Source organism: Trichomycterus rosablanca, chromosome 23, assembly GCF_030014385.1.
Source record: "Trichomycterus rosablanca isolate fTriRos1 chromosome 23, fTriRos1.hap1, whole genome shotgun sequence".
NCBI classification, from domain to species: Eukaryota; Metazoa; Chordata; class Actinopteri; order Siluriformes; family Trichomycteridae; genus Trichomycterus; species Trichomycterus rosablanca.
The window spans coordinates 4,133,494-4,150,485 of NC_086010.1; the positions used below are offsets into that span (position 1 = coordinate 4,133,494).

At 37.1% G+C, this 16,992-nt stretch overlaps 1 protein-coding gene across 1 annotated transcript; it reads left to right on the forward strand.

The window, feature by feature from the left end:
* Window positions 1-4,113: 4,113 nt before the first annotated feature.
* On the forward strand, window positions 4,114-16,293 carry zmp:0000000881 (ribosomal protein S6 kinase alpha-5). The gene is made up of 9 exons (XM_062985179.1): window positions 4,114-4,256; window positions 4,512-4,650; window positions 4,748-4,855; window positions 5,195-5,783; window positions 9,446-9,534; window positions 13,328-13,470; window positions 13,659-13,797; window positions 13,896-14,003; window positions 15,925-16,293. The coding sequence occupies exons 1-9, from the start codon at window positions 4,114-4,116 to the stop codon at window positions 16,291-16,293; spliced, it is 1,827 nt and encodes a 608-aa protein (XP_062841249.1).
* Window positions 16,294-16,992: the final 699 nt, after the last annotated feature.

Below are 16,992 nucleotides of genomic sequence, written 5' to 3' on the forward strand. Positions count from 1 at the left end.
ATAATTCATTAATTTAGTGGATGTACAAGTGGGTGGGAACGGTAGTGAATCTTCCCAGTAGTTACGAACCAAAATTTTACTAGGAACACATCAACGACTCATCCAAGAGGTCACAAAAGAACTTCACTTAAAGGCCTCACTTAATGTCAATGTAGATCTCACCAGTTAAGGTCAATGTACAATATTCCACAATAAGAAAGACACTGCTGACCAAAAGGAACACAAAGACTTGTTTTATATTTGCATTTGCATATGCAGCAGTATAATGATCTAAAGCACACAAACAAGTCCACCAAAATTAGATTTTTGGAGTGGCTGAGACAATGTTCTGATTTGAATCCTATTGAGATGCTGTGACAAGACCACAGACATGCAGTTCACAGCTGAATTAAAACAATCTAACAAAGAAGAGTGGGACAAAATTCCTCCACAGTGATGTTAAACAACCAAGTTTTAGTAAACGTTTGATTGCAGTTGTTACTACCAATGGTGGATCCAACCTGTTATTAGATTTTGGTGGGGAAGTGCTTTTTAATTAATCTTTTTCTTTAATAAATGGAATAATCATTTAAAATCTGCATTTTGTGTTCACTTGTGTTGTCTTTATCTTAAATTAAAATTAGTTGAAAAAGCTGAAACATTTAAATGAGCAAAAATCAAAGAACTAGGTGAGGGACAAATACTTTTCACAGCACTGTATATGCTGGTCAGTTTAGTGATGGATCCAGAGCTTATAACAGGAACAATGGGCATATTGTGGAGTACATCCTGGAGATACTACCAGTCCATCAGCAGGCGTGCTTATGTGATGTAAACGGGAACTGGAGCACCAAGAGTTCACCCATCTAGACTCACCAAGCCAAACTTCACCCAAACAAAAACTAGCAATTAAAAAATAAGGTCTGAATCAGATCATTTAATCAGATACAAATATAATTTACACATTTGTCACATTTACTACTCCACTTATATTAATAGCTAACATATTACTTTAATAAAGATGTCCATAAATATTAGTGTTATGCCACGTTTACACTTCGTTTTATTACTAACACACTTAACTGAGTGCTGCTATTGAATAATAAAAAATAGACGTGAGGTGCCAATGGATGGTGAAAAATTGGTTACACTTTCAAATTATTGAAGGGAATTTCAAATTATTTAAGGGAACACACAAACAACTAAATGTTCTAAATCATCTTAATCATTTAATCCTGTTGTACACAAAGCTTCTTTTTCATTTGAATTTAGATAGATAGATAGATAGATAGATAGATAGATAGATAGATAGATAGATAGATAGATAGATAGATAGATAGATAGATAGATAGATAGATAGATAGATACTTTATTGATCCCAAGGAAATTAGAGTCCCAGTAGCATTGTACATCAAATCAAATCAAATACACACTATAAAGAAAAAAATTGCAACAATATAAATTCGAAAAAGTACAAACACTTTTGACAGATTGAATGAAACGTAAGTTTTACATATACTGCATAGCTACAGAGCAATTATTAATGATGAGGATGGATTGAGTGTAAATAAACAAAATAACCAAATGGAATGGAATTAAAAGTGCAGGAAGGTGCAGTTCCAAGTATACAGTACATGGTCCAGATTAAATATAGATTAAATATTAAATATAAAGTGATGTGACAAGTATTGCACATTGGATTGGGCCAATATATCCATAACTATATGTACATTAGCATACATATGCATGTGTATGAATATACTTAGGTACACATATAAACATGTATATACGCTCAGTCCTTAGTGATCACCCGTTGTCCATGAATGCTGGAGTTATAGAGCCTAATGGCTCTGGGGACGAATGACCTTTTTAATCTGTCCGTGGAGCAGCTCAGTGACAGCAGCCTGTCACTGAACATACTCCTCTGTTTTATAACAACAGTGTGCAGGGGGTGGTTCACATTGTCCATGATGGAGTGAAGTTTGCTTAGTGTCCTTCTTTCAGCCACAGTCACCAGAGATTCCAGTTCAATGCCGACCACTGCCCCAGCACGGCTGATCAGTTTGTCCAGCCGTGCTTCATCCTTCTTTTTAATACTGCCACCCCAGCACAGCACAGCATAAAAAAGAACACTGGCAACCACAGACTGATAAAACATGTGGAGAAGTTTCCTGCAAATGTTAAAGGACCTCAGCCTTCTTAGGAAGTAGAGCCGGCTCTGTCCTTTCCTGTACAAGATGTCTGTGTTAGCTGACCAGTCCAGTTTGTCATCCAGATGCACCCCTAGGAATTTGTAGGTCTTGACCACCTCCACATCACTCCCCTCGATTGACATTGGCTGTGAGGGTTGCCCTGACCTACGAAAGTCCACTACCATCTCCTTTGTCTTGGATGCATTTAGCTGCAAATGGTTCACCCTGCACCACACAGCAAAGTCTTTCACCAGGTTCCTGTACTCCTTTTCCTGGCCATCCCTGACACATCAGGGACAGACACACAATAGCTGTGTCGTCTGAAAACTTCTGCATGTGGCAGGTCTCAGAGTTGTAGCTGAAGTCCGATGTGTAGAGTGTGAAGAGGAAGGGGGAAAGTACAGTCCCCTGTGGTACTCCTGTGCTGCTGACCACTGACTCTGATGTACAGTCCTTCAGTCTAACATATTGGGGTCTGTTAGTGAGGTAGTCAGTGATCCAGGTTACAAGGTGTGGGTCCACTTGCATTCCAGTCAGCTTGTCTTTGAGTAAGAGAGGCTGTATGGTGTTAAAGGCGCTGGAAAAGTCAAAAAACATTATTCTTACAGCGCTGCATCCCTTGTCCAAATGAGACAAGGGAGGTGTTTCAGGACAGATAACTATTTTGACTATTTTGAGCCCCACTGTAACCAACATTTACTGTCTCACACTTCCTCTTATTATACAGCAACCTTTTGAGTTGAGAACGTCGTCATTAAAACTCTTCTGCAGAATGAGGGTGTGGTGTGAGCTGACACACAGGTACATAAACAGCATCAGTCAAAACCTCTGCTCAGTTTATTCTTCTTCTTCAAACAGCAAACACCCTGCCAACGAAATTCCAAAAGGTACAGAAAGTTAATTTACTGCTATTACTTTTTAAAATGTTTACATTTGTGTTGAAATTCATCTGGATTTGTTATTACTCAGGAATAAAAGTTATTCCATTAACTATTAGAATGATTTAAATGTTTTCTGTGTGATTGTTTGATTAACAGTTATAAATAGACCTATATGGTTCTTTGGATGATTAGTAGTTCTAAATTAAACTATTTCTACTGAAGGAATCATGTAAATTTTTTGCACCTTAGTTTGCTGTTCTAAAAAGAATTTACTCCTAACATTTCCTGTTCAGTCCTACATTAAGCCTCTATGTCATTGTTCTGTCATTACTTGGTGCACAATGATTTAGAGATAATTAAAGTCTTGGAATATCAATGATTTTATTTGTAATTGTGTTTGTCTTTGAGCAAATAACACATTCCCAGAAAACATGTTAACATTTAATGTGAGATTAAAAAAAAATATTATGGGTATATACATCAACCAAGATTTTGAAAGTACATATTTTGTAATTATCTAACAAACTACACAAAGCCATTTAGGCTTTTTATATACATTTGTATTTAATTAATGTTATATAACATTATATATACCCATCTGTAAGTCGCTCTGGATAAGAGTGTCTGCTAAATGCCGAAAATGTAAATATACAGTATATCGTCACCTTCCTAAAATAATGGCCTAAGTCATTTTTTCAGGTTTTTCAGGAAACACAAAAAACTGAACACAATGGAAATAACTTCATGGGCTGGGTAGAGTTTTGTTCTGTTTAGAGCAGCTGCCATTTTAAAAAAGCATCTACAATTGCTTAAGTCATATTGTCTTTTGACTTAGGCAAAATAAAATTGCCCAAGTCACACTCTTGACATAGGCCATTTTATTACAGGGGTAGAATCACATGATCTGTTAAACTAAGGACATAGGCGATTTTACCAGAGGTGGACAGCATGGTGAGGAGGTGATTTAGGCAAAAATATCATTTTGGTCCAAAAATGACTTAGGCCATTATTTTAGGAAGGTGACTATATAATATATATAATTTCCTGTTTTTAAACACTAGATGGACCCTCCAAGAACACTGGCACAAGGCTGTTTTGGGAAAGTGTACAAGATGAAATTCAGAGACACCTGGGCTGCAGTGAAGAAAGTGCCAGATGGACATAACACCAAGGAACAACTTCTCAGAGAGATGCGAGTCTATGAGTGCGTAAACACACTATATGGATTTAGCCATTTTGTTACTAAAAAGCTTCAGCTAAAATTTTAAATAAAAACAGGAATCTTAGGAGGCCATCATTTATTCACTTAGCCTTGAATAGCCCATTTTTCATCTTTTTAGTAAAGTATAACTTTACATTTTCAGATTGTAAATTGTTCAGGCGTGTACCACATCCACACTAAAGTAAGTCCCTGAGATGAGCATGTATCTTAAATGCTTATTCTAACTTTGAACTGCAGAAAAGCACGTCACAAAAATTTGGTTAGGCTTCTTGAGTATCCATGGCTGGAAGGAGAAAAATGGATCATTCCTATGGAGTTCATCTTTGGTGAAGATCTGGAGACAGCCATATTTAACAGACCAAAATCTCAAATAAAGGTAAGTGTTCAAAACTTGTAGTAAATAATTTTACAAATAACTATAAAACCACATTAAATAAAAATGAAATAATCTGTGGACTTAACTGTTTAAATAGTTGAGCCCAGCAGTGGTGGCCACCATAATCAGTGGGATGTGTGAAGGTTTGTTCCATCTGCACAGCAAAAACATCGTCCACCAGGATCTCAAACCAGACAACATCATGGTGAGAATGCTTAGACTATAACTTAACAACATGAGGGAGTGTAGAATGCCTGGGTAATTATTTGTGAGCTCCAACAACAAAAGAAAATTATTTAATAAAAAAAATGTAAGAAATAATCATTCCTAATACATGCTACATTTGAGTAAATTACTATCTGAAGGGTGCAAGTGTAAATGACACAAAGACATGAAAGTGAAGGATGCGATAGGTGGTGTCACAGAACTGCAACCTCTTTTTTTTTAGCCCCAAATAATTAATACAGTTGATTGTGTCTCTGTGAAAGCCTAGACAGTTAATAGTGAAAAATCAGATAACATGACCTTTTTCATATTTTTTTAGATTGAACATGGAACACATCGTGCTGTGATCATTGACATGGGTCTTGCAAAATTATTTGTGAATGGCTTAACTTCTGCCACAAACCTGGGCAATGAGGCCTACGCTGCCCCTGAGATTTGGCAAGGGCATGTTCGAGACAAGCGCTCAGATGTGTGGGCCATGGGCAAAATCATTGATGAAATATTTACAAGGAACAGGCGTGAACCAAAATATGTAAATTCATGCCAAGTGAGGCAGACACTTAAAGACAATCCTTACAGTGATGATGTGTCCAGGATGGTGAAGACTAACGCCACAGAGAGAGCCACCATGGCTGATGTGATTGGTGAAATCCGGCAAATTGAGGCACAGCAGGTTGATGGGGTACCATATACAGGTACTGACAAACACAGGTGCACTAAAGGATCAGGGGCTGTTAATCCTGATGCAAAGCAAAAAACAACTCCAGGAGCTCAAACTTTAATCCCAGCTGGGGCAAATATGTTTGCTCCTATGTCTGCACTTTTTACCCTGCCTTCAGATGTAGAGATGACTCAACGTCGTTTTGAAAATGGACAGTTTATGTTCAAAGAAATCGTTACAGTGAATGGTGAGATTGTTAAGTATAATGACGTGAAAATGACCCAAAACAAAAAGCCCTGATATAATAAAGAATATGAATGATTTGTTCACACAAGGCAAATCATTAATACACATGTGTCTATGTATATATACAGTGTATCACAAAAGTGAGTACACCCCTCACATTTCTGCAGATATTTAAGTATATCTTTTCATGGGACAACACTGACAAAATTACACTTTGACACAATGAAAAGTAGTCTGTGTGCAGCTTATATAACAGTGTAAATTTATTCTTCCCTCAAAATAACTCAATATACAGCCATTAATGTCTAAACCACCGGCAACAAAAGTGAGTACACCCCTAAGAGACTACACCCCTAAATGTCCAAATTGAGCACTGCTTGCCATTTTCCCTCCAAAATGTCATGTGACTCGTTAGTGTTACTAGGTCTCAGGTGTGCATAGGGAGCAGGTGTGTTCAATTTAGTAGTACAGCTCTCACACTCTCTCATACTGGTTACTGAAAGTTCCAACATGGCACCTCATGGCAAAGAACTCTCTGAGGATCTTAAAAGACGAATTGTTGCATTACATGAAGATGGCCAAGGCTACAAGAAGATTGCCAACACCCTGAAACTGAGCTGCAGCACAGTGGCCAAGATCATCCAGCGTTTTAAAAGAGCAGGGTCCACTCAGAACAGACCTCGCGTTGGTCGTCCAAAGAAGCTGAGTGCACGTGCTCAGCGTCACATCCAACTGCTGTCTTTGAAAGATAGGCACAGGAGTGCTGTCAGCATTGCTGCAGAGATTGAAAAGGTGGGGGGTCAGCCTGTCAGTGCTCAGACCATACGCCGCACACTACATCAAATTGGTCTGCATGGCTGTCACCCCAGAAGGAAGCCTCTTCTGAAGTCTATACACAAGAAAGCCCGCAAACAGTTTGCTGAAGACATGTCAACAAAGGACATGGATTCCTGGAACCATGTCCTATGGTCTGATGAGACCAAGATTAATTTGTTTGGTTCAGATGGTCTCAAGCATGTGTGGTGGCAATCAGGTGAGGAGTACAAAGATAAGTGTGTCATGCCTACAGTCAAGCATGGTGGTGGGAATGCCATGGTCTGGGGCTGCATAAGTGCAGCAGGTGTTGGGGAGTTACATTTCATTGAGGGACACATGAACTCCAATATGTACTGTGAAATACTGAAGCAGAGCATGATCCCCTCCCTCCGGAAACTGGGTCGCAGGGCAGTGTTCCAGCATGATAATGACCCCAAACACACCTCTAAGACGACCACTGCTTTATTGAAGAGGCTGAGGGTAAAGGTGATGGACTGGCCAAGCATGTCTCCAGACCTAAACCCAATAGAACATCTTTGAGGCATCCTCAAGCGGAAGGTGGAGGAGCGCAAAGTCTCGAATATCCGCCAGCTCCGTGATGTCGTCATGGAGGAGTGGAAAAGCATTCCAGTGGCAACCTGTGAAGCTCTGGTAAACTCCATGCCCAGGAGAGTTAAGGCAGTTTTGGGAAATAGTGGTGGCCACACAAAATATTGACACTTCAGGAACTTTCACTAAGGGGTGTACTCACTTTTGTTGCCGGTGGTTTAGACATTAATGGCTGTATATTGAGTTATTTTGAAGGAAGAATAAATTTACACTGTTATATAAGCTGCCCACAGACTACTTTTCATTGTGTCAAAGTGTCATTTTGTCAGTGTTGTCCCATGAAAATATATACTTAAATATCTGCAGAAATGTGAGGGGTGTACTCACTTTTGTGATACACTGTATATATTTACTCCTGACAGTCTTCATTAAGGGCAAATTTATTTATATGGACACATTCAGATGGGCTTTCCTTTAATGTCGTGCTTCATTCAATATATTCAAAGTTTCAATTTATATTCCCATGTTTCATTTTATCACTATATTTAAAATAAAAAAACACACTGTTAGATATTGTGAGAAAAATCTACATGTAATCAAAATACTTAATTGCAGATTGTTTGGTTTTATTTACTCTTGCTCATGCACTCATGGAAAACACAATGACTTCAACATTTATTCAGGCCAAATGGCATCACAGTGGTCAGTTCTTCTTCTGATATTTACTTATTAATGATTATAAGCGTGAATTACGTGCTTTTAAAGCTCATTATAATGATTCTTTTGCTCCAAGTGTAAGGTCTTGTACCTATATTCTTGAATTTGAGTAAAAGTGTATTACACCTTTTATTATTTTATTATTTTAGATGCATGTATACTTTTATTTAAATAAATAATTAGTTTTTCTCTGTAACCTTTGACAGTACTTGATTTTTTAAAAAGTTTTTGTTATGAGAATAACACAACATTAGTACATTAAAACCTTGGAACTGGGGGAAAAATAAGTGTTCAGTCTTCTTTCTTTTTGTTATTTTTCACAAATTTACATTCAAATTTCACAGATGTTTACACATTTTTACTAAGAAAAACTACCCAACAGATGTTTTATAAGGATAAACAAAGAAATGTTAAAAAATTAAATTGAGAGTATTCATATATAACAATTTAGATACAATGCCCATACAATTACAATACAAATACAATTGGCTGTGTTTGAGGGAGGGAATGGTTAAATGGGTTCCTCATTGCTACTGCGATCTCCTGGCTGGTCAATGTGCCTGAAGGAGGGAAGGTTGATTTACGCATGGTAGTAGGTGACACTTTTAAAAAGAAGTGGTTGGCAACTGCATGTCTGCGATTTTCATCGGTCATGATGGAGGTCTGCAGCAGTGAAGGAAATTACATTTGGGGAAATGGATATGACTAGAATTAAAATATGTGTGTAGTGCTCAACAGAACTTGTTGCTCATCACAAGAGCAAAGAGGGAAGAAAGTAGCAGAAGCTTTTTCTTGCACTAGGGCCTTCAAAACTCAAAAAAAGAAGCTGTGTGTAAATGTGGAAAGAGTTTCATGTACCAACAGCATGTGGAACATCCAGACAAACAGGCATGATAAAAGTTCTGGGGGGTGGTGGGGGGGGGTCCTTTTCTTGTCTTTAATTGACCTTTGTTTAACAAATTGAAGCAGGTTTTTGTGTAAACATTAAAAAGTAATTGTGAACTCTGTGGGTTGTTCAAAAGAACTGGCATTTTTGTGTTGTCCTCACTTTTTACAGTTTTTACTTTCTGAAAGTGAATGCACAGAACAAGCCAGACGAGTTAAAGATGCTCGCATAGCAAAGTGAGAAGCTTTAAACTTAAACTTGTCCAACCAGAACTTATCAGTCAACACAAAAGCATGAAATTCCAAACACTGGTGAATCTTGTTACCCAAAGTGCTTGAAAACTCAAAGCATGGTTAGAAAATACAAATAAATAAATCTTACCTTGGCAAGTCTATACTCTTACCTACAGTCCCTCCACTGAATAAAATTCTTTTTAATGAGTTCAGTCAAACTAGCTCTATTCACATGGCCACAAAGAGGTCACCAGCTTTAGTCAATTATAATCACAAACAATAAATTAAAAGTCCACACCTCGAATTCATATGAATCAGCAAATTGGGTTTATACAAAACTTCTTTCTATTTGTATTTGTAATTATTTTGTGAGAGAAAAAAAGAACAGTTTTAGAAATGACTAAAATACCAAGATTGCCATCAAATTGCATGTCCCTTACATGTATGTGTAAATCTTTGCAGCCTTTCTAATAGACAAATTGCACATACCGTCTGTGACAACTCAGTTCTCCGGAAAAAGGAAAGATAGGGTGGAGGCTCAAAAATGCCAGGTGAGTTCCCAGGAAAGGTAAGTATGCTGGCATTACACGCAAACCTAAAACCAGACCACACCAAGCCTGGTATCACAGCTTCAGAGAAATAGCTGTTTGCCAACAGATGACAGCTGACAAGTGTGAGAACCAAGACCAATTAAGGCTTAAAGGGCAAAGGTGATTGTTATTTAGGAAAAACTTTGCTACAAGTAGTGATGCTGTTTTAAAAATAAAAAAATCAACTGGGTAAAAAATGTTTACTTGATGATTTTCAATTTTATGACTAAATACTGCTTGTTGATTTTATTTGAAAGATTTTTTTTAAATAGACCAATTAGCCAAAACATTAGTACCACTCCCAAAAACATAACCAGGTCTTGCTGAATCCAGAGTATGGACCTGCATAGTTATAGACCAGTCAAAGTGCCTGTGCTAACTCATGCCCATCGTCAAAAGCACCTAAACTAAACATGCAAAAGAAATGGCACCAGGATGCACTGTAGGACAATCCAGCTTAAAACATACAGACGTTTAAGGACCTGCTAATAATGTCCTGCTACCAAGTACCACAGGACTTTTTCAGATGAATGGAGATGTTCTGAGAGCTGGTCCTAGTGTTTTGGCTGTGTATATATAAAGTAAATTGTATTTATGTGCATTCTGGTAAATTCATTACAAAAAAAACAGTGGCATCCTTTTGTTCTCATTCTTCACAATATTGACTTTCTTTTTTACTTTTTTTTCTACTTTTTTCTTTTGTGAAATACCCCACTGTGGGACAAATAAAGGATTATCTTATCTTATCTAAGTAAATAGAAAGAACAAGCTAGGCAGATAAGACATGCTAAGATAGGCGTGTGTATTAAAATTTTAACTTAGCTTAGCTCAAAAATAAAAGGAAATTATTTGTATGTCAGTTATTACAGAGTTGGTCACTTTTCAAATGTTTTTACTATTAATAATATGGTTGCCATATCTAGAGATCGTTATGAACTGTTTAACCCCCACAGATAAGGTTTTTTGAATATCACTACCAGTAAACATTATTTGCATTACAGGATGTGATCTTCACAATATTTTAAGTGTTTTATTTATGTATACTTTACTTGCTGTACATGGGCTACACAGAGGTAAATTATGGTAGTTCACTACAACTGGGATCCAGGTTTTGGCGGTGCTATCGGCTGATTAGGCATCTACATATAGACATAATTGGCTGTGCCTGAGGGGGGTTGGCAGAGGCCCTGCGATGGATTGGCATCCTGTCTGAGGAGTGTTACTGCATTACGACAAGTGATTCCGGAGAAGTGCAATTACTGAATAATTATCCAACACCCTGTGTTGACAAAAATAACTCAACTAAAGTATGTTGCTTAATACAAAAACATTTACTTTCTTTTTTGAGTAAACACACAGAACAAGCCAGGCAAGTTAGAGATGCAGAGATAGCTGGTTGAGAAGCCAATCGTTAAACACAGGTTGACCTGTTAAAAATGACATTCAAGGTAAAAATAAAATTGTATGTCATGTTCTTACAGAGGTGGTCAGTATTAAATTGTTAGTAATTGTTTCTTTTATGTTATATTTAAACAAGTGTTACATAAGACAGCATAAACATAAACAATAAAGCCCAAGGCTGCAAAAAGACAGATTTGTGGACCACAAATGACTGTACACAGTCTGATGAGCTTTACATCATCATGATTTCCTTCTTGCTTGACAGCCAGTGAATCCATTGAAATGTAAAGCTGGATTGACTGCGGCCATCCATGGTCCAGCTTCTATACATGGCAGATATGTTTTCGTGGTTCTTGGATCACAGAACTGTCTAGTTCACACCTGGGCATTGATGGCCCATTGGGTGTCTCTTACCAGCCCACATGAGGTCAGTGGTAATTAGAAATAAGATATAATTATGTCTACATTCTACATGCAATACAATAATATTGTTTTTATTTTGAAGGAACTGTTATTTTTCCAGTTTACCTAAATTTATACATTCCTTAATTCCAGAATTAAGATCATCCCACTGGTCCGGCCTCCACAACAGTCCCAGTTTCTCATGTGGCCCCTTGCTGAATTTAATTGCTCATCGCTGATCTAGTGAGTAAAATCACTAGAGGTCGCCTGAGTTATTTGTACAAGAATGTAGTCAGATGTAAGAAACCAGTTTGCAGTCGGTTGGTCATGAAACTGTTTGTTGATGGTAAAAAAAGTTTTATCGTCTGCTTTTGTTAATAGTTTGTTCATAGTCGCCTTAAGATGATTCGTTCCCCTTTAAATTAGTTTTTATTGTTAAGTATTTTTCTGCTTTTGAACAGTTACAATTAAGGTGACCAGATTTCTAATGAAAACAGTGGACATATTGTGTTCTGCGAGCAAATATAATAAAAATAACCACTTTTAATATCTATAAAGTTCAAAACAAGGCGATTTCTCGTTCCAGTAAATTTACTCTCATTTTATTTCTCTCAATCTCTTTCTTCCACAAAATCTCCAAATTCCCCCTTGTTTCTACACATTTCCTTCTAACGCTCTCCTAATTATTGTAGTTGTAATATTCTAATAATCATGGTAGTTTTGCAGGTACTTTAATCTTTTTCTTTCTTTGCAAAAATATGAGGCTTCAAATTGTACAGCAGAAGATGATGGTGGCGACCGGTCAGCTCACTGTTACAGTGAGGCAGGAGGGCTTTTCACCTGTGTGTGTCAAAGGTCATGGGAGAATCTTTAGGGCATAGAAAAGTGGGTTTTGTGGTTAAAATTGCATTTTGCTTAAATGCAGAGTTAATCTGTTATGATGAGACTATTGATGTATTTTATGATCATGTTTGTGAGCGTTTGTAAAGTTACCATGTATGTTAAATGTGTTTACTGACCTTCCTGCTCTGTTGGCCTGTTAGTTGTTGTAACACAGTAGGAGAGGTCTGAGTATTTTGGATGAGCTTTAAATTTCTTCGTGCTTTTGTATTTAGCTCAGAAACAAATGATTAAAGAGTGCTATCTCATTTAGTCCTGTTGTACACAAAGCTTCTTTTTAGTTTTAGTTGAGGTGTTTTATGAAAGGCCTATTTTGAGCCCCAATGTAAACAACTTTTACTGTTTCACACTTCCTCTTATTACACACCAACCTTTTGCATGTGGCTGATGAGAATACCATCATTAATACTTTTCTGCTGTGTATTTTCAGTTTTAGAGGAATGAGGGTGTGGTGTGAGATATGACACACAGGTACATAAACAGCATCAGTCAAAAAGTCTGCTCAGTTTATTCTTCTTCTTAAAACAGCAAACACCCTGCTAACCAAATTCCAAAAGGTACAGAAAGTAAAATTTTTATAAATTAAATTAAGTTAATGAGTTACATTGGGCTGGAACACATCTGGATTAGTTTTTACTCAGAAATAAAAGTTCTTCCATTAACTTTTAGAATGATTTAAAAATGTTTTCTGAGGGATTGTTTAATTAACAGTTGTAAATAGAACAGTTGTTAGTAATTATTCAGAGCCTAAAACTTTATATGGTAAGTAAACACCTATTTATTGTCTAATTGTGAAGTTAAGAGACTTGTAATCAATATATATATATTTTTAAAATACAAAAATGTACTAAATTAAAAACATTTTATCTAAAATTGTAAGTATATATTGTATATATTATGAAAACAACAACTGCTAATATTAATAATAACAATAATAATACTTTATCTTATAATAATAAAACTCTCTTTAAAATGACTCTTTCATGATGTTTTGTACAAGTTCAAATTATAAATTAATTTTTTTATTTTTTTATTTTATTTTAAACACTAGATGGACCCTCCAAGAACACTGGCACGAGGCTGTTTTGGGAAAGTGTACAAGATGAAATACAGAGGCACCTGGGCTGCAGTGAAGAAAGTGCCAGATGGACACATCACCAAGGAACAACTTTTCAGAGAGATGCAAGTCTATGAGTGCGTAAACACACTATATGGATTTAGTCATTCACTTAGCTTTGAATAGCCCATTTTTTATCTTTTTAGTAAAGTATAACTTTACATTTTCAGATTGTAAATTGTTCAGGCGTGTACCACATCCACACTAAAGTAAGTCCCTGAGATGAGCATGTATCTTAAATGCTTATTCTAACTTTGAACTACAGAAAAGCACGTCACATCAATTTGGTTAGGCTTCTTGAGTATCCATGGCTGGAAGGAGAAAATTGGGTCATTCCTATGGAGTTCATCCTTGGTGAAGATCTGGAGACAGCCATATTGCACAGATCAAAATCTCAAATAGAGGTAAGTGTTCAAAACTAAGTACTGAATAATTGTACAAATTGCTATAAAACCACATTAAATAAAAATGAAATAATCTGTGGACTTAACTGTTTAAATAGTTGAGCCCAGCAGTGGTGGCCAACATAATCAGTGGGATGTGTGAAGGTTTGTTCCATCTGCACAGCAAAAACATCGTCCACCAGGATCTCAAACCAGACAACATCATGGTGAGAATGCTTAGACTATAACTTAACAACATGAGAGAGTGTAGAATACCTGAGTAATTATCTGTGAGCTTATTTGTGAATAAAAGTGAAACATTTTCTAAAATAGTGTATTGTAACATAAGTTAGAAATGTAAAAACATTAACTTAATAAGGCAACAACAAAATAAAAAAATAGTAATTTAAGAAATAATTATTTATAATGAATGAATGTGAAGGAAGGTTACAGTGGGGCCAAAAAGTATTTAGTCAGCCACTGATTGTGCAGGTTCTCCTACTTAGAAAGATGAGAGAGGTCTGTAATTTTCATCATAGCTACACTTCAACTATGAGAGACAAAATGAGAAAAAAAATCCAGGAAATCACATTGTAGGATTGTTAAATAATTTTTTTGTAAATTATGGTGGAAAATAAGTATTTGGTCAATAACAAAAGTTCAGCTCAATACTTTGTAACATAACCTTTGTTGGCAATGACAGAGGTCACACATTTCCTGTAAGTCTTCACCAGGTTTGCACACACTGTAGCTTGTATTTTGGCCCATTCCTCCATGCAGATCTCCTCTAGAGCAGTGATGTTTTGGGGCTGTCGCTGGGCAACACGGACTCCACAAATTTTCTATGGGGTTGAGGTCTGGAGACTGGCTAGGCCACTCCAGGACCTTGAAATGCTTTTTACGGAGCCACTCCTTCGTTGCCCGAGCGGTGTGTTTGGGATCATTGTCATGCTGGAAGACCCAGCCACGTTCCATCTTCAATGCTCTCACTGATGGAAGGAGGTTTTGGCTTAAAATCTCACGATACATGGCCCCGTTCATTCTTCCCTTAACACGGATCAGTCGTCCTGTCCCCTTTGCAGAAAAACAGCCCCAAAGCATGATGTTCCCACCCCCATGCTTCACAGTAGGTATGGTGTTCTTGGGTTCTTCTTCTTCCTCCAAACACGACGAGTTGAGTTTTTACCAAAAAGTTCCATTTTGGTTTCATCTGACCACATGATATTCTCCCAATCCTCTTCTGGATCATCCATATGCTCTCTGGCAAACTTCAGACGGGCCTGGACATGTACTGGCTTAAGCAGGGGGACACGCCTGGCACTGCAGGATTTGAGTCCCTCTCGGCGTAGTGTTACTGATGGTAGCCTTTGTTACTTTGGTCCCAGCTCTCTGCAGGTCATTCATCAGGTCCCTCCGTGTAGTTCTGGGATTTTTGCTCACCGTTCTCCTGATCATTTTGACCCCACGGGATGAGATCTTGACCCCAAGGGAGATTATCAATGGTCTTGTATGTCTTCCATTTTCTTACAATTGCTCCCACAGTTGATTTATTCACACCAACCTGCTTGCCTATTGTAGATTCACTCTTTCCAGCCTGGTGCAGGTCTACAATTTTCTTCCTGGTGTCCTTCGACAGCTCTTTGGTCTTGGCCATGGTTGACTGTTTGAGGCTGTGGACAGGTGTCTTTTATACAAATAACGAGGTCAAACAGGTGCCATTAATACAGGTAACGAGTGGAGGACAGAAGAGCTTCTTAAAGAAGAAGTTACAGGTCTGTGAGAGCCAGAAATCTTGCTTGTTTGTTATTGACCAAATACTTATTTTCCACCATAATGTACAAAAAAATTATTAAAAAATCCTACAATGTGATTTCCTGGATTTTTTTTTTCTCATTTTGTCTCTCATAGTTGAAGTGTACCTATGATGAAAATTACAGACCTCTCTCATCTTTCTAAGTAGGAGAACCTGCACAATCAGTGGCTGACTAAATACTTTTTGACCCCACTGTACATGTGCGATAGGTGGTATCACAGAACTGCAACTTTTTTGGCCCTAATAATTAATACAACTGATTATGCATCTGTGAAAGCCTAGACAATTAATAGTGGAAAATCAAATAACATGTCCTTTTTCATATTGTTTTTTAGATTGAATATGGAACACATCGTGCTGTGATCGTTGACATGGGTCTTGCAAAGTTCTTCGTGAAGGGCATTACCCCTGCTGAAAACCAGGGCAATAAGCCCTATGCTGCCCCTGAGGTCTTTCAAAGAGATAATCGAGACAAGCGCTCAGATGTGTGGGCCATGGGCAAAATCATTGCTGAAATTTTTACAGGGTACAGGTGGGATCCAAATTATGTATGTTCATCCCAAGTGAGGCAGGTTCTTAAAGACAATCCCTACAGTGATGTTGTGTCGAGGATGGTGAAGACTAAAGCCACAGAGAGAGCCACCATGGCTGAGGTGATTGGCGAAATCCGGCAAATTGGGGCACAGCAAGGTAGACGTTATTGACAAATACAGGTGCACTAGAGGATCAGGGGCTGTTATTTCTAAAGCAAAGCAATATGTCAGTTTACAGTGACAAATCTTTACAGTGAATGGTGAGATTGTTAAGTATAATGACATGAAAATAACCCCAAATAAAAAGCCACGATTTGCTATATAAAGAAGAATATGAATGATTTGTTCACACAAGGCAAATCATTCAATAATACATAATACACACACACACACACACATATATACAGCAGTATATACAGTACATACTGTTTATTTACATGGACACATTCAGATGGCCTTTCCTTTAATATTCTTTAATTTCATGTTTCATTCAATATATTCAGAGTTTCATTTATATCATTAGGTTTATGACTGTATTTATAATAAAAAAACACACTGTTAGATATTGTGAAAAAAATCTACATGTAATCAAAATACTTATTTCCAAATTGTTTGGTTTTATTTACTTTATTTGCTCCTGCACTCACGGAAAACACAATAACTTCAATGTTTGTTCATGTCAAATGGCACCACAGTGGTCAGTTTTTCTTCTGATATTTTACTAATGATTATAAGGGTGAATTATGTGTTTTTAAAGCTCATTATAAAGAATTTTCTGCTCCAGGTGTAAGGTCTTAGCATGTACCTATATTCTTTAATTTGAGTAAAAATGTATTACACCTTTTACCAGAACTATTTTAAGATGCATGT